At 39.8% G+C, this 23,103-nt stretch overlaps 1 protein-coding gene across 4 annotated transcripts in view; it reads right to left on the bottom strand.

Moving 5' to 3' along the window:
- Nucleotides 1-23,103, bottom strand: part of CTNNA2 (catenin alpha 2) — a gene marked incomplete at its 5' end in the record, with an annotated part of 988,253 nt that overhangs the window by 776,364 nt on the left and 188,786 nt on the right. For all 4 annotated transcript variants that reach the window (XM_080812651.1, XM_080812652.1, XM_080812653.1 and 1 more), the window contains one exon: nucleotides 6,926-7,092. In XM_080812651.1, coding sequence (XP_080668777.1) covers nucleotides 6,926-7,092 — 167 coding nt within the window. The remainder of the gene's footprint in view (nucleotides 1-6,925; nucleotides 7,093-23,103) is intronic.

Raw genomic sequence — 23,103 nt, 5'->3', positions numbered from 1 at the left:
AATGACACCAGTCAGTGTCACCGAGCACTTAGGAGATGTACCAGACACTGTTCTAAATGGCTTACATACACCTAATTTCGTCCCAGAAAACAGCCCTTTGCAGTTGAAATTTTTCCTATTTTTACTTTACAGAGGAGAGATTCAGGTCTACGTAGTTTCACAAGCTTCCCGAAAGGACTCCCAGCAAGTGAGTGTGGGAGCCTGGGTCTGAACTAAGGCAGTTTGCTCCAGAGTTCATGCTTTCAACTCTCCACCTCTCTCTTATGCCTCAGTTTCCCAGAAAAAGATAGGTTTATAAAGGGTTTGGATTATACTGACCATCCCATCTGATTATGAATATTCACTAAGGGCTTCGTCCCATCTGATCAGCCTCTGGGTTCTAGCCATTTGATCTCTTTAATATCTTTAAAATCGACCTCCCTTTCACAATACACACTGGCACTGCCGTCACCCAGCCTTCCTTTCATTCACTGGCCTGGATAATCTCAATGGTCTCTTCATCTTTCTCCTTGCTGAGACTCACCCTTCTTTTAATTCTTTTTTCACATCACTACCAAAATTATTTATCTAAATAACAAATCTGATTCTGATGCTTAGAAGTACTCGATGATTCCCCATCATCCACATGTAGAGTCCAAAGAAATCATCATGGTCTCTGAGGCACATGTGTCTCCCTGTCCAGCTCTGTCAGTGCCTCTCCCCACCCTGCTCTCCATGCTGCAACAAGACAGAATCAGTTATGTTACTGACGACACCCCAAGTCCTTTCTCTTGCTCTCATGCCTTTGTTCTTTCCCTTGGTTTGTGAAGCTCTCTGTAGTTAGTATCTGTTGTCTGACCCGAATCCACCTCCTTTCTTAAGGCATGAGCACCCATTTTGCATTCAGTAAACTCCCTTTCCCTGAGCTGGTTTTCAAATCCAAAGCCACACATTGGCCTGCTCTGCTGAAACATGGCTAGGTCTTTGAACTATTATTCCTTTCCCATTTGGCCTGATGTCAAGCCTCGTTACTAGAGAGTGCTGGGTGGCAACCAAGGAAGAAAGATTTTGTTCCTTGGTTCTGGTATGCTCTCTCCAAAGGTTCTGCAGCAGAAGTAGCCCCTCCAACACCAGGTGGCCAGCAGCTTCCCTTAGCATGGTCCCCCTTGGATGATGCTACGTGGAATGCCCCCAATGAGACAGCTCTTGGTGAGCATTTTTTCTTGACACCCTAAGGGGAGATTTCCAGCAAGTTCCATTGGCTTGTGTGGCACCTCAGTGACCTATCATAAAGTAAAGTAGGAAGATCTGATCTTGGCCCTGGCTTAGGGTGGTGGGGGTGGGGGTGGTCTCCCTGAAGTACTCTATCTCAGACCTTGGGGTAGCAGCTTCTCCTTATATTTGCCATCCCTATGTCCTTAGAGCTATCTTCTTGTTACCTAGTCTCTTATGACTCTAATCTGCTCCTGGAGTTAACAGTTTTCCATATTAAACTCTCCCTGCTGAAATCACTGTGCAGTTTCAATCTCATTATTGCACAGAATTATACATCCCCCAACTCTTCTGAGGGACCAACTTCTTTCCAGTCACCCTCAACTCAGAGAGCCTAGCTTAGGCTTGGGCTTGTGACCCCCAACCTGTTCAGTCTGATCCAAGAAATTGATTCTGGGAAAGGTAAATCTCATTCAGTTTAATGAGACCCAATCCCGAGACCTCCTTCTCCCAGCCATGTCACCCTTCCTCATATTATCATGAAATGACCAACACTGTAATTTGGTTGAACTGATTCTATCCATGGCTTGGGGGATGGTGAGGGAAAGGAGTAAGTGCTGACCAAATTTAAAAATTAAATGCTGACCAGCACATCCCATTTCCTGTCTAAATAATTAACTCAGAGATAAGCCCCTAACTCATAAGCCAAAAGGACTAACAAGACTGTGGAACATTTATTTGAGCTATTAGGGAAGAGAATTTACTCTGTCTGGCTATCTTTAGTCTAGAAGCATGTAAATTTGAGAATGGTTAACAGCTATCTTGAGACCGTGAGAAAAGGGCCTACAGAGAAGAGTGCCCTTCAAGAAGAAAAGGAGATAGGAACCTGGTTCTTGTCACATTTTTGTGCCTCGATCAAATCTTGTCTAAAGCTAATTTCCTCTAGACTTCTTAGTTTGGTGAGCCAATAAATTCCTTTTTAAAAATACCACACTGAATTGGGTTTCTGTTATTTAAAGTGGAAAACATCCTAATTATTATATTTTTATTCTAGGGGAGATCCCACAGCAATATGCACATTTCCCCAGCATGCAGTGCTTTCTTTCTTAATATCTCCCCCAGTAACCTATAGTTTTGAAGGCAGGGCTGAGACTTAGTCACCTTTGAAGTTATCTAAGCACAGTATCTTGTATAAACTGGGCTTCCAATAAGTATTTCCTGAAAGGATAACTGAATACATAAATAAATTCCAAACAACCCAGCTGCATGAAGTTTATGCCACGATAGCTCTGACGGAAAAGATATGCTAAGGGGCACTGGAGTAGCTCGGTCTGTTAAGTGTCTGACTCTTGATCTCGGCTCATGTCATGATCTCAGGCCTTGGGATGGAGCCCTCCATGCTCAGTGGGGAGTCTGTCTGTGGATTTCTCTCTTGCTGTCTGATATGCTGAGAACTTGTACAATAATTTCTACCTTTGTAATCAGAGACAAGGCTATTTTACATCAAGTAACTATTGTTTTCAAACACCAGAGCTACATTAGAGCTGTAGGACTAAACAGGCATCTATTGAGAAATAATTTGTAACCGAGGACACTCAACACTATTTTAGGCTAACGTCACAAAAAGCACAGGTAATATCAAAGTCTGCCTCATCAACGCTTCCTAAACAAGGGGACAGCGGCATTAGATCTGGCCCCTGATGGCTATGAAGGTAATCTGACTTCTCTGGGAAACTGATGAGGGGGTTGTTGTTTTTCTATTTTGCCATTGTACTGTCTAGAGAGAAATCTGAGATAATGAAGAACATCATTATTCCAGGACCTAGCCTGAAGACAGAAAAAAGGGGGGTTGTTTTCTCTAACACATATATGTCAAGATGAGTTTGCGTGTGTAATATCATCACCAATGCTTAGAATTGACAATACATTCTGATTACATTAATTCAGAGTCTAGGGAAAATAAATATCCCTCTTCATGATCATTGATTGCAATGCAGGATTCCTTGAAAAGTCTAAAATGCCACATATCAACCTAACATACTGACAATGTCAACTGATTGCAGGATACATCAGATGACTGGCTAGGGAATCACTCACCAGCAACTTCAACAAGAAAACTGATTATAATTCAGTATTTTTTTAATGATGTCTGATGTGCAAATGATTACTTTAGCTCTGCTCAGGAACATCCAATTTCCACCTAGGGGACAACCCAGCTTTTGGGTTGTCCCCTAGAATGACAACCCTCATTCTGTCCTAAATTTAAAACAACTACAGTGGCAAAAACCTTTGGCAGCCATGAGAATCCTTAACATGCTTAAAAAAGAGCTCAACATTAAAGCCCATACGAATACTTGCTTAACAAAACAAGGAGCTTCACATGGGCAACTAGAATATTTGTATGTCATGTGAAAAGGTCGCTCTTTCGCAGTCATGTGAACTAAGTTCCCGAAAATAATTTTAAAGTAGTGGATGCAAGGACCTCTACCCTGCCAATTCACATGGTTTCCACAGATATCTTAATTCTCTACTCATCTTTAGAGTGTGAATTACACTTGCTTATGACTACTTGGTTTGCTGACAACTACTTATGGGGGTGCAGGGCAGAGAATGAAAGCGGGCATTTTAGGAGAATAAAACTGGCTATCCTTCATCTACTCAGTGAATTATTGATGGAAAAATATGAATATAAGTTTCTGATAAGGCAATTCCATCTGTGTTCCTGTAAGGTATTCAGAAACGAGAAAAAAATCATTATCTGGAGAGAAGAGCAATAAAAATTTGGCATACGGCCTAAGAGATTAAAAAGTAAAATGCATAATGCTTAAAGATAAAAAAGGTTACCATGGCAGGAATCCGCAGACTCCTGGAGGGTATTACTCAAGTGTCTGGACCAAAAGAAAAAGGAGCAACTACCTTTATGGAAAATCACCTGTCATTCTTTTTTCTTACTTATGTTTGTGGTAAGGAAACTCATCTTTTATCTGGAAAAAGCCTGAAAAAAGGTGTACATGACCATCTCTAACCTGCTCCATCCAAACACATGAAGATACTTCCTTCATCTGAGTTAAAAACATATAAACAGATGACTGCAGATGACACTTGCTTGTTCAGGAAGGAAAAGCTAAAGCAGAATTGTATGCCATGTTCATTTGTAATGGGTTGTTGAGACACTGTGGGTTTTTGTTTTGTTTTGTTTTTTCCACAGTAGGGGGAGGGTGGTGGGGTGGGCGACAGCCCCGTGATGGGAAGCCCTGACTGACCTGAACCCACAGTGTGAGACGGGCCACAGCCTGACTTCAGCTGCGGCCCCGGCCCTGCAGTTGCTCCTCGCTCCACAAGAGAGCGACCTCCCACCGCAGCTGCTCTCCGCAGAGGCTGCGCTCTAAGTAGAACAAATGTGTTATTTAGTCTACAATCATTTTTAATTTTACTACTGACAGTCTGACAGGACTACTTAATATTGCTGGGTTGACCTTTCCGTGATTTTGTGCTAAACCCTTTTTTTTTTTTTTAAACTTCCCTTAATCTGCTGTGCCGGGAAGAGAATACAATTGACTCTGCAGGATGACAGGCGGCAGTGATATGATCTGTAGACAGCAGTGGTCAAAACAAGTGGGTAGAAAGGCAGGATTGCAGGCGGGAACCGGGGCTGTACATCACATGGCCTCCTGGATGCACTAGGAGCCCTCTCTGCATGTGGGCAGCTCAGGGAGAATATTCAGCCTCTCATTACTCCCTAGGAATGGCTGAACGGGCCCTTCCGTGGCACAGAACAATAACATATGGGATGTAAAGTTAATTTCTTTAGGCTCAGTCCTGTTCTCCCCTGGGAAAGGAAGATTGTCCATCTGGGGGAAGATCTTTCTGAAAATGAGGACTTTGAACACTCAGCAGCCTGTAAGGGAAAGATAACAAAACTTTTTCTCCCACACACTTCAGAACAAAGTAATTTGTTGCTTAAAAGAAGCATATAGCACACTTGGAACCTCGGGAATGACAGCCACCACTGCAGTACGCAAGGGGTTCCGGGGATCTGAAAACAGCAACATGGCTGCCATTTACCACACGCTTACTTTGCACCACACTCTGAGAAACGCTGCATAGGAATTGCAACCATTTTAAATCTCTCACAGCTCTGAGGGCTCTACTGCCATTAGCCCCATATGAACAGATAAAGTGTCTGGTATGTAAGGAGGTTATGTGGTAGATGACAACACAGTTGGCAAACCAATATTAATCTTTTTTCTGTAGCTAAATCCTGGAATCAAAACATTATACTGTCATATACATGTCAATACTACAGCAAATCATAACGTTACACTGTCTCTTGATAGCCTCTGAAATAGGTAAAGTCTCTCCTCATACTGCTCACCTCATCCAAACTGCAAAGCCTTTCCTGGCTTTTACAGGCCTGTTCTCAGAAAAATCTGAGAGGAAACCCAAGCAGGTTCTGCTTTGTGCCTCTTGGCTCCTCAGGTGCCCTTACAGAAACCAGAAAGAGTTGTACCTTGCTTTGTGGCTTATGACCATGGAACTCATGCTGCATGTGTTGGAATTGGAGACATTTAATAATATCAAGGAGTTTATACATAACTTAGAATTGTGGCTTTTTTATTGGGGTCAGCTCAGGCAAGATGCTACCCAAGGCTTTTCGACAGAGAACCACCTGTTGTTTTGGGAATTTCTTTAATGAACTCCCCTATAGAACAAATCTGAGATGGAAGGTGAGGTGAGAGTGGGCTGTCATTACTCATTTCCTTATCTCACCTGCCCTCTTACTGTTCACTTCACTGACAGAGACCTGAGGACTGGATAATAGGGAAAATAAGCCAGTATGGCCACAGCTAGAGGGAAATAAACCAGCAATAGGTTGATTCCCAAAAAAAAGAAAACCCATGGTTCACATCCCATCATCTAAGGACCCTGAGATCAGTCCAAGGTTGGTGCCAATTGTCCAGGAATGAAATTCACTGAGGGCATGGAGTAGAACTTCTCTAGGCAGAAGCCATATGCCTAAGCTTTTGAGTTACAACATCTTAATTCAGAGGACTGAACTATCCTGGTTGCAAATAGATGCCAGCCAGCAACTAGAAAAGTAGACAGAGGCCAAGTTGTCAGGGACTGCAAAGGTGACCTTGGACCCTGGTCCAGTAAAATTTGTGACTAGGGTAGGGTTCCAGTTCCATTAGGAAACAAAAATGCTGAAAGAAACCAAGAACATGACAAGTGAGGCACTTACAATAGGGGTTTATGGGTTACTGGGACACAAAGTGCCCAGTTACATTAGATGCCAGGTTTGGTGCAGTAAGATTGACCTGAGCCATGAGATGTGTATTTAGGGCTCTTTATTGCCAGACCAAGATATGTTCAAAGTCCATATCATTTGGCCAGCTACCCCAGAAGAGCTGACGTCCTCTGAATTACTAATCTGAATCTCAGGATAGGGCCCAGGCAGATATACTACGCTCAGCCTCTGCAGCCTAAAAGAATATACTGTTTTGCTCTCTAAGAAGTAAGGTGGGGAGATCCAAACTCAAGTGAATCCTCTATAACTTTCTGAGTATATTATTGACTATAATTTTAGTATTAGAAAAATTGGGGGGTATACTGCTTCAGTGAGTAAGCGGGCTGCTGAGCAGTGAGAGATCATTAGTGCGGTTCCAAGCTCCAGGTTACATAGTCAGGATTGCCACCCCCATAAGGCAAGTTTTGATAAGTTCTACATACGTACAATTTTCAGATGAGACAAAAGTCTCATGACATCCGCCATGTCCGCCAAGATGAGTAGGCGAGTTACAGCTGAGAGCAAAGCCCTCGCCGCCCGCACCATGGTGCCACGCTTCACCGATGAGCACGGGTCATCAGCAAACTCTGAAGAGGCGATGCGCATTGTCTCACCTGGAAGACAAAGACGGAGAGGCGGGTGGGTAGACGGGAAGCTCCGAGGCTAACAATCATAAAGATCTGTGGATGGATGATTGTTGTTCCTACTGCAAAACCTGCCACGAACAGGAGGTCCTCCTGCCACCTCCATCACCGCCCACGTTTCAAGTCCAACGCATCAGTGCACATTGGACAGGGGCTGTGGACAAAATAAGGCGTTCATTTCCCGTGGAGGTGTGAAATTGTTCTTTAAACATCAAAAAGGAATATATTCAATTCAATTTGTCTAATAGTTGTGATGAATCTGCCCTGACCTTAATCATTCTCACTTTCCACTTCCCTTGGAACCAGTGGGATTTACTAGGCAGCCAGGTGAGCTTACTGACAGTTGAGGTACAATGTTAACTGCTCCACAGAGGAATGAAACTAAAACCCTGGCCTCATTAACACTGTGCTCTTAATTGAACTAATCAGACAATAACAGACTACAGACATACCCCAAATGCAGTCTTTTAATACTCTGCTAAGAAGCTATTCTCAAATATAGAGAACATTTACAGGAGAATTGAACCAATTCAACAAATCCGTACTACGATAGACATTATTAAGCTCCGAAATTACAAAGGTGATTGCGGACACCCTGGTCTCTAGGGGTTCACAATCTAATAAGGAAACATGACGTAAGTACATACTCATAATATATATGACCACATACCACAATATACATACGATTAAGAATGTAGACAAAGAAAGGGAAGTGACGGCTGGGAGAAGCCGTCAACTTTGATGGCCTTTGAAGAACGAAGAGGTGTTCACCAGAAAGACGGCAGCGGGAAGAGCACCCTTGGCAGCGTGAACACCATGTGAGGCTCTGAACGCTGGAGCAGGATACTGTGACGAACTACAGTCACGTGGGAGGCACAGTGAGGTAGGGGGTGCAGAGGAGAGGTGGCAGTGTTTGGGAACCTGAGAAAGAGATCCAAACTGGGTTCTCAGTAGGGAGGGAAGTGACATTAATAGATTTTTATTTTTTGCTGTACTACATAAAATAAACTGAAGTAGACAAGCTGAAGGCAGAGACACTGATTATTAGGGTCAGTGCATTAGAGCCTGAGGAGCAATAACGAGGGTCTGGATGGCCCAGGAAAATAGAAACGGGATACAGAGAGGAAGGGAATATTAATGAGATCCATATTAAAGAAAGACCAGATTTAGGGACTGATCAGAGGTAGAGACTGGAGAGAAGGTGGAGTGGTTGGTGAATGCCAAGTATTTGTATAAAGGGACCCAGGAGTTGGAAGAAAAGGGGATCACTGGTTAGGATGACACACATCCCCTATCCATGAACTGGGTATCACCTGGGGTGGAAAGGCCTGGGAAGCAGCATAATGAAGCTTCACATAGCAGAGCATCCACAGAGGCAATAAAAGCTTTGTCAATAAACTTGAAGAATAGAGTTAATATGACCGATTATTTAATTTAGGGTAAAACAATTTGTTTAATATTCTATTTATAGGAATGATTATTTCTCATCTGTTAATCAAAACCCAGCTCATTTAAATAAAGTCAACTGTATCACTGAAACCCTGTGCATCCTGTGATTTATCTGAAGATACAAGAGAAAAAAAAATAGTACCTCTTATGCATTTCACAAGCACGTTGGAATTGATGAAATTCACTCAATGTTATAGTTATTTAAAGCCTTCCATGCTTGGGAAATGAGGGTGTGTCAGGAAATACACCTCGCTGTAGATTTTTAAAAGAAACTACCATCTACAATAAGCATATTATATAGTGGACCACCTTAGTCCCAATGCCTAGACACAGACAAAGAGCCTGATATATAACGGCATGGGAGAAATGTAGCAATTCATTACCGTCCTGGCACCAAGGTGAATTTCCAAGATGTCTGGCCCTTCAGGGCTAAATAGACTTTAAAGGTGGAGGCTGGCAATTAGGAAATACATATTTAATTCAGGGGTCCCACCCTTGCTACAGGATTACATAAATTTCCTCCACATCCCCCAAACCCTGAAAAGAAAGGACTCATTGGCAGATATCCATGCTGTGGGGAGAAGACGATCTCAATCTCACTCTGCAAAGTACAGCGGGAAGGAACATTCACAATAATGGGTGAATCTAATGAACTATTGAGAAGGTCACCACAGCTAAAGATGGGCATATCTGCATATGGTATTAACGGGTGGAACAGTTGCTGTTGGAATAAATATACTTATTCAAGGAAAGGGGAAATTTATTCTGCATATACACCTAGGGAGCCACATGGTTGATCCCAAATTCTGCAAGTTAAATTGGTATAAGAGCCACAGTAACAGTAGGTCACTCATGTTGGGCTACTCTGTAAACAAAGTGCCCTGGGAGGTGAGCCCAGCTGCACCCCTCAGCATGTGGAGGAACCATGCCTAATCAAACTAATATTCAAGGTCAGGGTTTTATACAGAAGGTCAGTATATAAGAAGGCCACTTAATCCATGTGCTGGCCATTCGGTCAGCAATACTGCTTCAAAGCTAGGAGTAACACAGAGCAGAACAGAGTTGTCAGGTGGAGCTCACCAAACTGGGGCCCCCACACAGGCACTCCAGGAAGGAACTCTGGAGATGTCCGTGAGGTGGGGAGCGAAGGGGGGCAGGATAGAGACGGAGAGGAGAGAGACCCACATTAGTAAATGTGACTCTGCAAATGGAAATCTCTTGCTAAATTCTCAGATTATTCTAAGATAAATAGAAGATGATTTAATTCAATTTAAATTACAACTAAAAACTCATTTTAAGCAGGTACAAATGATTTCACATTGTTAAAGATTTTAAAGGAAAAGCAATCTGAAGTCAGCTACAATGTTAATGCATTTTATATCCCTATAGTTTTAAGATTACTGAATTAAAGTGGAAATCTATATTGTGCAATGATAAGCAAGTTTATCAGGATGAAATTAGCTATTTTTCCCAGGGAACTGCTTTTTCTGTAAGACTAAAATATTTAGCTATGAAACAGCATGCATGTGTAGGAGATGGAAGGGATCAATGAAGAGGGGATAACAGATCTGCCTGTTTCTTTCATATATACCATTGTGTTCAATCTCAATTACTTGATATAAACCTAAAGCTCAGAGCAGGGTGTCTACAGTATAGTCTTTGGTCTCCTCAAGTCACTTACAACCTGCTGGAAAAAAGAAAAATTAGTCTCTCCAAATAAATGACCAAAGGGAAATAGTAGCAATTAATATGCACACGCAGTGCTTCTCCATAAAGGTTTATTATGTAAGTATTGTTCTAAAAACTATGTAGAGAGATATTAAGTCATAGAATAAAAGATAAGTAATCTTTAAAATCACAAAGATCTAGGATCATTACCCTGACTCAATGCCAACCATTGCCAAAAATTAGACTTGATGATTATTCAACCTTAGTGTTTTAGTCACCTCAACTGCAAAACAGGGGCCAAAATAAAGCAGCCTTGGGGACAGTCATTAGGGTTAAAGGTTAGAGGTGATGCAGTCAAAGCAACCAGCACAAGGCTTTACCCATAATGGAGGCTTATTCATTACTGTCATTAATATGACTGCTACCCCCATCATTGTTGTCCTCTCCATGACAAGAACAGCTCATGAACTCGTGGTTAAAGGTGAGTGCTTTTTATTGGCTGATTCCACTTCTGCATACACAATTTAGAAGCAAGAAAGCATCTCCCCAATAAAAATATGTTTAAAAATTTTTTTTTAATTTATTTACTCGACAGAGAGAGAGAGAGAGAGAGCATGAGATGGGAGAGGGTCAGAGGGAGAAGCAGATTCCCTGCTGAGCAGGGAGCCCGATGAGGGACTCGATTCCGGGACTCCAGGATCATGACCTGAGCTGAAGGCAGTCGCTTAACCAATTGAGCCACCCAAGCACCCCCAAATATTTATTGTTTTAAGGCATAAAATCACCTCCCTAACAGTTCTAGTGCTTGGCTTTCGAACTGGTGTTTGTTCTGGTTCTTAAACTACTGTGGTGGCACTGGAGATGGACAGACAATTGTGCGTAACCTTGAGGTAATATCAACTCAAATGCAGAATAATACATGATGGTAATAATACATAGAAGAGAGGGATAACATGCAGAGGATAGAGTCTCAGGAGTAGAAAGGTCATTTTAGAAGCAGATTATGAACCAAAATAGCATGAATACCATGTGTTGCATCCTTTGAAGGGAGAGCCTGCATGCAATAGAAGCTCTCTTTAAATACCTGATAAACGAACTATGGGAAAACTGTGAGAAGTAGGGGAAAAGCGTATGATTGAAAGCTAGGTTCAGAGAGTGTTAAGCTGTCTTCCAGAAAGTTCTCTATGCCTATAATGTTTAACCACCAGTTATGATATGTAGTATTTAAAACTGCACATTCTCTTTTGTCTACTAATACAAATTTTCCTTTAATTACATAGATTTTTCTTTTTTCTGAATTTTATTTTATTTTTTTCACTGTTCTAAAATTCATTGTTTATGCACCACACCCAGTGCTCCATGTAATAAGTGCTCTCCATAACACCCACCAACAGGCTCAGCCCTCCCCCCTCCAAAACGCTGTTTGTTTCTCAGAGTCCACAGTCTCTCAGTGTTTATCTTTGTCTAATTGCATAAGGTATCTGGCGTATACTGATAGCTCATGTTTTTGATATTTTCCCATTGTAGACGTCCTAGAGAAGAGGAGAGATAAAGAGCAAAAATTTCTAACCCTCTTAGCTATGATTTGTTCCCTTTTCACAATAGCTTAGGCTGCCTCAGAACCTTTTTCACACATATTTTCCTCGAGGTACAAATCTTAGACAATCCTGAGAAATGGATCCTCTATAGCAATGCAGAAAATGCAATATATTTTAAGAGAAGAAAGATTAGTGAGGTCTAATACGTGACCACTGCTTCACAAACTCTTGGCTAGTTCTGTTCCCCAAACTGTACATCCCCATTGAGCCACACACAGGACAGTAAAAGAATAGACACAACAGAATTTTTAAATGATAACTGAGTGGACAGTGCACATCTGAATGTTTTATGCTTTTGATTATGTTGTAGAATCTGTAAAGCAATGCAATGCTTAAAAACGATTTACTGCTGTGGTTAGCTCGTTTTTGAAGCATGGTGGGAAATATATATCTTCATTTCAGATAAAGCAAATGAAATGCTAAATGAATGGTCAATGTGAGGAGCATTTCTCTATTTGCTAAATAGGATGTTGCCCAATTCATGAATTGCTTAATAAAGCCAATTAGATCTTCCAATTTAAAAAAACAAACATACAAAACAAATGAACAAATAAAAACACCAGAAATGGTCAATGCAGAGAACACCATGAAAGTTACAATGTTACCAGAGGAGATCGTGACACATTATACTATGCCTCTTGGCTCTTTTTTTGTTTGTTTGCTTGTTTATTTGTTTTTCTCTTGTTTTTGTTTTTAGATTTTGTTTAGTTATTTGAGAGAGTGAGAGAGTGAGAGAGAGAGAGAGAGAGCATGAGCAGGGGAAGGAGCAGAGGGAGAACCAGACTCCCTGCTGATCATGGAGGCTCAATCCCAGGACTCTAGGATCACGACCTGAGCAGAAGGTAGACGCTTAACCGACTGAGCCACCCAGGCACCCAGGCACCCTCTTAGCTCCTTTTTGGAAGACAAAGGTGAGCACTACCTTTGCTGGTGTACAGCAAAGGATGAGTTGAACGAGCTGCATGAGTAAACACTGAGGAATAGTCTCTTCTGGGCTTATTCCAGCAGCAAGTAGATGGTGCCCACAAGGTGACTCAGGATTCCTTCCATTTTAAGATTCTATCAGCATGTGTCTACTCAGACTTAATATCTTAACATGTGCTGTCTTGTCTCTTTCCTACTAAGAACAGTCTCTTTTATTTAGAGCTCATGGTGTGCCAAGTTTTTGTTTGAAGAGCTTTATACATCATGACTCAATTACTGCTCAAGAGAACCTGATGAAGTAAATACTTGCATTGTTACCATTTATACCCGAGGGAACTGAAGAGAGCAAAGGAAGATTACCTGCCGAAGGTCAAACAGCTGGTGAATGGTGGAGACAGACCCTGGGTCTAGGGTCCGTACTATTAACAGCTGGGATTTAGAAATAACTTTTAAGATTCTACTTACTGTATTAAAATTATTTGTTTACATATTTCCATCTGGATCTGTATTAGGAGTTGAAGATTAGCATATTATTTTATTTAGTTAGCAGGGTATTATTAAGAAATAAGGAAGAAAGGATGGAGGGAAGAGGGGGAGGGAAGAACAAATAAAGACATTTCTCCCATTATTTCCAGGCTCTACCACTCCCCACTGTCTCTTCTTAGAGCTGATTTATGACTGCCTATGCTGCATACATTTAAGTCTTCAACACTTTGCCAAGACTTTAAGCTTAGTCAGGGTATGAACCATAATTGTAGCATATTGATATCTTTATTCCTAGCACTTAACCTATATTTGACAGGGTAGAGTCACTCAATGAATGTTGGGAAGAGCAAAGGATGGTAGTCATGGCACTTTATGTTTTAAAAAATATCCTGGGACACCTGGGTGCCTCAGCTGGTTAAGCATTTGCCTCTTGACATTGGCTCAGGTCATGATCTCAGGGTCCTGAGATCAAGCGCCACTTGTGTGTGCTCTGTGCTTAGAGAGGAGTCTGCTTGAGGTTCTCTCTCTCCCTCCCCATCCCTCAGCTGGCATACCCGCTTTCTCTCTGTCTCTGTGTCTCTCTCTCTCAAATAAATAAATAAATCTTTAAATAAATATATAAAACATATCCAACTGCTGCTGAAGCAAGAAGAAAGGATGAAATCCTAAATGCTATGAATTTATCAGTGACGTGAATATTTTCTTCCACTTTTTTTTTTTTTTTTAAAGTTGATCTTGTGAGTTCAGCCAGCAGCAGAGGAGCCATACCATTTGAGAAAGGCAGGTGATGGTGGAAGTTGCAACACCTTTGCTCCTCCTCTTTTGTTTTGGCCACCTAAGCATTTGCTATCAACTCGGAAAAAGTCCTAAAACTTTTTCGGAAACAAGAACTTGACAGAGCAATGTGTGCATTTCACCCCAGGGTAGTTATGACTCAAATTCATGATTAGGAGGAAAGGTCGACAATCAGAATTTTTCTCTGAGGCTCAGAGATGATGAAATCATGTATTTTCTGAAGCAAACTCTGTATTAAAATAAGCTACCTCCTGCAGATCCTGTCACTTCCAGGACTGAGCATCTAAAGAAGTGCTGGCACAGTTCAAGTCCTTCTGTTATCAGAAGCAAAATAACCTTTGGCCTAAATATGCAAACAAAGCCTTATATGCATCTAAATATAATTATGCATGGTATAATCATATATATTTATACAGCATATTAATAATTAATATATAATTATAACATAAAATTCAATATATGCATATATGTTGTATTATTATACATTACATGTATATGGTATTATATATAATATAATGTGCAGTTAATTGTAATATTAAATAAACAAAATAATCAACATGATTTATAAATAATATTTATATATATATATTAAAAGTGTATCAATGTGCAGTTAATTGTAATATTAAATAAACAAAATAATCAACATGATTTATAAATAATATTTATATATATATATATTAAAAGTAGGTACTGTGCAAACTACATCAAAACCATGTAATTATTATAAAATGAGAATTCTGCTTTTTTCTTTATCATTCCACCAAAGGTAGTGGACTCTTTGGGCTCTTTATCTTTCTTTGTTTTTCCAAGCAACACTGAGCAAACTGGAAATTACATGGAAAATGACAGAAGGCTGATGGTTCCATTGTCCCTGAAGTGACTGTGAGACTGGAGGATTTCTGATCTGGGTAGGAGCTCTTCAGCCTCCTCTAGCCATCACTCTCACCTTGCATATAAAGACACAGAAACAAAGTAGCGATTGACCTGTGGGAGGTCAAGTGGCTGGGTGGGGCCAGCTTCCCAGTTACCTGACATTCCGATGAGGGATAACCCCAGAATGGTTGGGAGACCAGCAAAGTGCAGTGTGCCACAAGAAAACTGAAACTTCCTCCTCACCTAACAAAGTCCGAAATAACCACATGGCCTTGGTACAGTCCTGCCTCAGTTGCTTGAGCAGCTCCAAAGACAACCATGCATCCACATTCGGTCTACCCCAGTGTCTTTTATTTTCCAACGTGGATAGTCTGTTGAGTCTGTTCCAATGCAGTCTTCCCCCATCAAGATATGTTCTGTATGCAAAAATACTACAAATGCCAGTAATTGATGATTAAGTGTATTGAATGTTATGAGCTATTAAACATCGTTAGAGACAGTAATGTGCCGCCCTGCAGAAGGCACAGATCATTAAGCGTATGGATTTTAATTATTTCAGCTGTAGCCTTTTCCTGGGTTGGGAGGAGAGGGTGTAGGGTAATTTTGTATTGTTGTAGCCAGAAAGATTATCATGCTACAATATGGCACACTTCACAGATGAGACCTTTGCAAGGACCTGTTAAATACAGCAAGAGCCATATTCCACAAAAATGTGATTATTGTCTTGGGCTCAAATGCAGTGAAAGACCATAAACCTGGAAACATTAAACAGTGATGTGTTAAGCTTAAGAGAAAAATGGAATATGGAGGATCAGTACCGACCCCAGTGTCACTAGATATTTTTAGAAAACAAAGGGAAAAGAAAGGGATGAACATGTAAATTTCACTATACGATATATTTCCTTCTGAAATAAGTATACTATAGCAAATATATAAAGAAGGCCTCTTGTAAGTTGGTGTGTAAAGCAAATAAGCAGCTAATAAATTATTTTTTGTGTAAGACCAAAATCTCAATAACCCTGTATATGTATTGCAAGTGTCTGTATAAAAAGCATATTTGCAGACTTATTTATATTCTTAAGTCAATAAATGTTTCTATCGATCTGTGTCTTTATTCTCCTACAACCAGGACCACAAATCAAAACCCTCTGAAATGTCAATAGACTGATACAGGACTTGGTAGTTGAACTGTGACTTCAAAAACCTTCAGTGTGATAAGGAAGGAAAGAACCCCTAAGTGGCATCTAGACTGGACAGCAGAGATAGCATGATCATCAAAAATGCCAGGAGGCTCCACATTTCAACATGCAAATGTAGAGGACATTTCTGTTTCATCTTGCTAATTAAGATGCTATACAAGGAACTGCAGACTGAGGAGGTAGAGGGATGGATTTATTGTCCAAATATCAGAATTTGAGAAAACCTGAGAGGACACGATATAGCCTAAATCTTAGCAGAAGCAAAATCCAGGGGTGACTTCTAATTTAGAGACCCCTCTACGTCCCTTACTAAGCCCTACATCCCCCTACATCCCTAAGAAGACAACCAATTTGAGACCATTCTAATTATTAAAATTATTTTTTCAACTACTTTGTCTTTGCTCTTCTGAACCACACCTAAAAATATAACCCCCTCCTCAGTAGGATAGATCTTAAGAAAAATAAATAAATAAATAAATAAATGTCCTTTAAAGAGAAGGGAAATGTCAAAACAAACATTCATCAGCCCTTGCCCAAGAACTAATGCTGCATTCAGATTATGAAAAGAACTAACATAAATAAATGAACAAACAACTCCCCACAGTTTTCCAAATGTTAAATACCTACTAACTAGTCATTCAAGTCAGGATAATTTGTTTGTACACGACCTTTTAAGCAAATTAATAGTGTAAGCATGGAAGGTGTTGCCAATCAGCTTTGGAGGGGATAAACCTGGGTTTTGGCAAGTTGTGAAAACAATTAGTAAGAAAGATAATAATTGATAACTAGCCACTTTAATCTACTTCAGGATCTAAATTACTACAGATATTTGAAAGACAGTGAATATAATAAGCTTGTTTGTGGAGCCCAACTCTTCAATTTCAGAGGGAAGTAGCCAAGTCTCAAGAAACTTACATGGCTTGCTCAAGGTCACACAGAGCACTAAGGGAAGAGTCCACACCAGCAGCTGGATCTCTGGACTCTGAGATCAGATTCGCTGCAATTTACTACTGTGGTATATTTCTTTAGAAGCATTCTGTTTTTCATAGGATTTCAAAACTTCACAAAGGACAGTCCTTGATTTAGTCCATATAATAGAAGCCTTTCTAAACCAGTTTGGATAACTTGATACTATGTTTATGTTCAAATACATCTTTAAGTTTCTAGTTTCAATTTTGAGATACTTCAAAATTGTCATTAGTACAATTAAATAACACATGCATCACTGATTTCATATCAGTTTAAGGATAAACACAAAGAAAAGCAAATGGGAAGTATAAAAAAGGCACATTATATAATTTGCATCTTACATGCTACAGAAAAATAAACTATGCTTAAATCGCTACACTGTAAAATAACAAACCAACTTCACTTTTCTAAAGAAGTCCTTCACTAAACAAATCACAGGAACAATCCTCATAATGAGAAAAGTAGATTAAGGATAGAAAACTCTAGCACACATTTCAAGATTAGAAGCCAAACAAACAAGGTTCCAAGTAACCGGTATTATGAATCTGATAAAAAATAATTTTTAGATTTATTTTAATAATTAATTTAAATAATTTTTAAATTTTGCTTTTAAATCTGCTATAAAATTAAAGCTCAATTAAAATATATTTTAAAATATATGGAGAAAACTGTCTTCACTGGTTTGAGGATGAAAAAAACAGAATGATCAGATTCTAAGATTTAAACGGCACTCTGCTTTAATTGCTGAACTGCCATTGATTTTCCAGTCATCACAGAGAAATGGCAGTTTGTTAAATGTGATTATAACCATGAGTCTTCTTTACTGAACTGACAAGAGGCACCCATGTCACCATCATTCTGGTTTCTGTATTAAGAGGGTTCAAGGGAGAAACGACATCTAAATCAACATCAATGTATCAATTGTAATAAAACACCCCCAACAAAAATATATTTGTTCAGCAGGATCCAGCAATAGGTAATGAACAAAATTGATTTAAAGTAACTCAAAATCTTAAATTAAAAAAAAAAAAAACCCAAATTGCCAAAATGTGCTAATCAAAGCTTTCTTCGCTTCTGTGATCAATAGCCTGTCACTAAGGTCACGACGGTCTCTGACAGCCTTCTCTCTTTCCAACTCAAACGTACATTATTAAAGTAAGTGAAATAAGGTTATTGTAAACCTTACAAATAAACTAAGTGTCCCAACAGGGTGGCATGCAACCTCAAGGGTAAGGGAAGTTTGGGGGACTAGATAGAGGAGAGTGACAGTCCTGTCCATACTGCCTTAGTTGGCAGGGTTGGTTATATGATGATACCTGTAAATGTGCATTTGTGCACAAAGTGTATAAAGAATTATATATAATTTCATTCATCTTTTTTATTCATTCAGCATGCATTTATTCAGTACCTGCTCTGTGGTAGGCACTTGCCAGGTTTCTAGATATTCAAGAAGAAATCAGAAAGATGATTTTTTTTCTGAATTAACAAGGATCATCTGCAAAACATCTGCAGAGAAATGCCCACAGAGTAGGCCTTTGAAAATACAAGGAGAAAGGAAAAGCTTCATTTTAGGGAGCTAGGAATCATGAGTGTATAGAGGTGTTGCTTAGTAAGCTATAATAGTAAGTAAAGGTGGCCAAAAAATATTTGTATATGTGCATATATATCAATGTTTCTGTATGTCTATCTATCTACCTATCTCTCCAACCATCTACCCATCCATGTATTTATGCATGTGTGTGAGACAGAGATTAAGTTTTTCTTTCCCTATCCCTCCAATGTGTAGCTTTTAGCCTTAACTCTTAAGAGCTGGCAGAGACCAGCCACTCACTGCCAATGCCCTCCCTCAATTCCCTGCTAGAGCACTAAAGAACAAAGAGAACAGGTGAGAATGACTCAGATAAATATACTCTTCATCATGAATTAATTCCTTGGCCCCATACTGAGCAGGACTGGGTCAACAGTGAAATTTTAGGGCCTTTTTAAACCTCTTGACATCAAGCCCTAAATGAAAAGTGGGCTTGAGGGGTTTAAAACTCCTTTCTCCTGGGCTGATTCAGGTTTCTAGTAAGATTTCCAAAGAAAAAAGACCCCAACTTAACACATCAGTTTCGTGAAACTGGAGGGAACCTAGAGAGAGAAATAAAAGAAGGAAGATTATAGGAAGTCAGTGAATTTTAATCTTTTCTCTCCTTCCACTGGAAACAAGATCCACCAATTTAGTCAAAATAATGTAGGATATGCAAAATGACAGGAAATATAGGACATTTTTTAAATGCTATATTTTCAAATAATATGTTCAATATTTTTTCTTCAACCACCAGACACTATTTTTTTAAGATTTATTTGAGAGAAAGAGTGTGTGTGTGCACGCACACGTGTGTGCGCACACGCGCGCGCGCGTGCGTGAGCTGGGGGAGGGGGAGAGAGAGAGAGAGAGAAAGAGATAGAATTTCAAGCTCACTCCCCACTGAGTGTGGAGCCCCATGTGGGGCTCAATCCCAGGGCTCTGAGTTTGTGACTTGAGCCAAAATCAAGAATCAGATGCTTAACCAATTGAGCCACCCAGGTGCCCCTCCAGACAATATTTCCGTTAAAGTACATAAAATTTAAAGCAAGCACTCAATTGTTAAACTGGAAAAAAAAAATGGAATAAATACACTCTTCTCTGCATATCCAAACTTTCTGGACACTCTCTGGTGTGTTAATATTTGGAACCATTCTCAGATTCTCTTGCCAGTCTCAAAATTTTTCTGCCCTATGAAGGCTGCTCTCTGGCAAAGGGTGGGATGGGGGTGGGGGTCCATTTTCTGCTTCTTAGTGTTAACTTCTTTCAATGTAAAAGTAGAAAAATCATGATAAACGACTTGAAAATTGCACTGTACACACTTGCCAGTGAACGAAGGTGCACAGTCCCCCAGTAAACATATTTCTCACCACAGATTAATGAACTCATATTGGGAGTATAATTTAACTTCCCGTGGAGGTCTGCCTGTAGGGAGAGACTATTCTGTTCATGCTGATGTTAGTAGTCCACTCTGTATGACAACATAATGAGGATTAATGAACTAACATGGGTTTTTAAAGCAAATACACATGGTTGGTTAATTCTTACATCACTTACGTATTACTAGACAGAAAGACTGAACAGCCATTGCCCTGGGGGCATTGCTGGGAGGTGTCTATGGATATAGGGGAACTGGTTTTGAACAATGAAAGGGAGTTCATTTTCAATCCCTATATAGAAAAGCAAGTGGCTCTTCTCACCAAAAGGAGAAATTTAAAGTTTAAATTTAAAGTTTAAAGGAAAAGTTGGGGAAGAAAATTCAATGTCAAAAGATCTGTAGATGCAGTAAACTTACTTTAGAGACAGAGAAGCAGTACTGAACAATACCTGGGCTTAACAAGCCCAATTCTAAACCACTTTCAGATAGTATTCAAGCCATGAAGTAAGAAGCAGGCATCCTGGAACACTGGACAAGGGACAATGGCAGCCTACGCTGATTGGTCCATGCCTACAGAGAGGTCACCACCCAGTCACGCTTGTCCAGGGCTGTTACTAAGGTGGAAAATAGGTACATATAAATCTACCTTCATTCTTTACAGGATGCCCTAAAGGGGTAGTCAGTGAAACTTCCAGGACAGAGTACAGATTCAGTGACTTTTAATAGATCCAATTGTTTTCTTCACACAGTTCCAAGTTAAAGAATCTTTTCAGGTATAAATGCATGAGCAGGCACACACATATTTCATAAATTCAACTACTCCAGTCAAGGCTTTGGCATGGAGAGCTGGCAAAACCAGTAAATGGAACCATGTATAGAATTTAGCTTTAAGCTTTCTTTTTGCTTCATATGCCACACATTATAATTACATTTGAGAATCCCCAAACCTAATATTTTCGATAATCGACAGATGCAGCTAGAAATCATTTCCAAAGATGGCACCACTGCAAAATCCTACTCTGCCCTACTCTGTGTGGATCTCTTCCATGTCAAGTAATGTTACTCCCTCACCTCTAGTGACCTTTAACTCACTTTCCTCTTCCCAGGGGACTTAAGAACAGATGGCTAAATAATCTCAATGACCCCTTCCAATTTGGGATAGTATAATGCAAAAAAACCCCACTAACAGCTGTTATTTATAAAATACTATGTATCATACACAGTGATAAGCACTCTAAATATGATTTCACAAGGAGGTGGAGAACAGCTTCCTTTCAAAGATAAAAGGGACCATGGGTTACTTTAGAAAGGTTTATTAAATTTGTCCAAAGTCACACACTTACCTAGTCAGTCTCAGCCCTAGAATTTGATAAGATTAACTTAACTTCAGACTCAGTAACCTTGAAGCTCTAAGCCAAGGGTCTATTGGCATTAAGTTTTGCATTGTGACGTCCCCGTCAACATTTCTTAAGACTGTTTAAAGGACTGTTTAAATAAAGATCTATTTAAAGGACTAGTCATTGTGCATACAAATACGACATACTGTTTTCAAAAGCAAACACAGCTTATACCAGAATAAGAAACCAATCATCACCTACAAATGGTAGTTTGCTTTGCACCTATTATGCACATGTATGTCCAAGAATTATAGATGAAAAGAAGTAACAAAAAACTAATATGCTATCACAGACAGACGTGGTTAATCATTTTGAATTGTCACCATCTCAAAAATATAGATTTGTCATTTCTCATTATTAACTGGATACTATCTACAAGATCTTTTTAGTAAGAACTTGGGGCTCCACTGAAATTTAGGCTCATCAACCTTTACATACGGAAACTAAGAATAAAAATAAAATAGTATTAATATTATTCTAGCAAAAAATTAAGTAACAAAATTATCAGTATGACAAGCTCTTAAAATCATCTGTTTTTTCCTCTGAATACATACCAATGAGGAACCTAGGCTCAGACTTCTTGAGCTCCAGTCCCAGTTCTGACAATTTTTACCTTGTGTTACCTTGTGCAAATTATTTAACCTTCCTAAGACTCACCAGTAAGATGACAATAGTATCCCATGTCACAGATGGGGTACTGTTATATAAAAGATTAAACAAGAGGCTGTGAGAGACAGCATAGCATGAAATATTTCTCCAAGACACCTGGAAATGCATGTAACACAGCAAACATCTGTATAAATGGAAGGGCAATCCCTAAGCCAAAGACAGAAAGACAGAAAGAATGAAAGGAAAAGGAAAAGCATAATGAAAAGGAAAAGAATAAGGAAAGGATGGGGCGCCTGGGTGGCTCAGTGGGTCAAAGCCTCTGCCTTCGGTTCAGGTCATGATCTCAGGGTCCTGGGACAGAGCCCTCCATTGGGCTCCCTGCTCAGCGGGGAGTCTGCCTCTCTCTTTCCCTATGCATGTGCACTCTCCCTCAAAGAAATAAAATCTTTTAAAAAATAAAAAAATAGGAGCTCCTGGGTGGCTCAGTGGGTTAAGCCTCTGCCTTTGGTTCAGGTCATGATCTCAGGGTCCTGGGATCGAGCCCCGCATCAGGCTCTCTGCTCAGTGGGGAACCTGCTTTCCCTTCTCTCTCTCTGCCTGCTGCTCTGCCTACTCGTGATCTCTCTCTCTATGTCAAATAAATAAATAAAATCTTAAAAAAAAAAAAGAATAAGAAAGGGTAAAAGAAAGAGAGACAGAGAAATAAAACTTAGCAACCCTGAAATAAAAAATGGTAAACTGATTCTGAAGCATCAACAATCTGAGAGCTATTTGCAATCTCAGTAACTAAGAAGGTAGTTTTTAATGGCCACATATGGGACAGGAGGTCTTAAATTTCACAAGGAGTAGAACTGTAATCTTATCCATGCAAAATAAAATTTATATTCTTAAAGTGTTACATCAGTGAAAATATGAACTAGAAAAAAAATATGTCCTCCAACAAAGAGAAATGGTAGAGAAACTTGTGTGGCCCACCCCAGGGGGAAAAAAAAAAATCAGATGGTTTCATTTATAATTGATAATGACTGCTTATAACCAGAGAATTCTCCTCAACTGTTTGCAGGAAAGC

Source organism: Martes martes (genome assembly GCF_963455335.1).
Source record: "Martes martes genome assembly, chromosome: 9".
In the NCBI taxonomy this organism is placed as follows: Eukaryota; Metazoa; Chordata; class Mammalia; order Carnivora; family Mustelidae; genus Martes; species Martes martes.
This window is presented reverse-complemented; position numbering and strand designations above follow the sequence as displayed.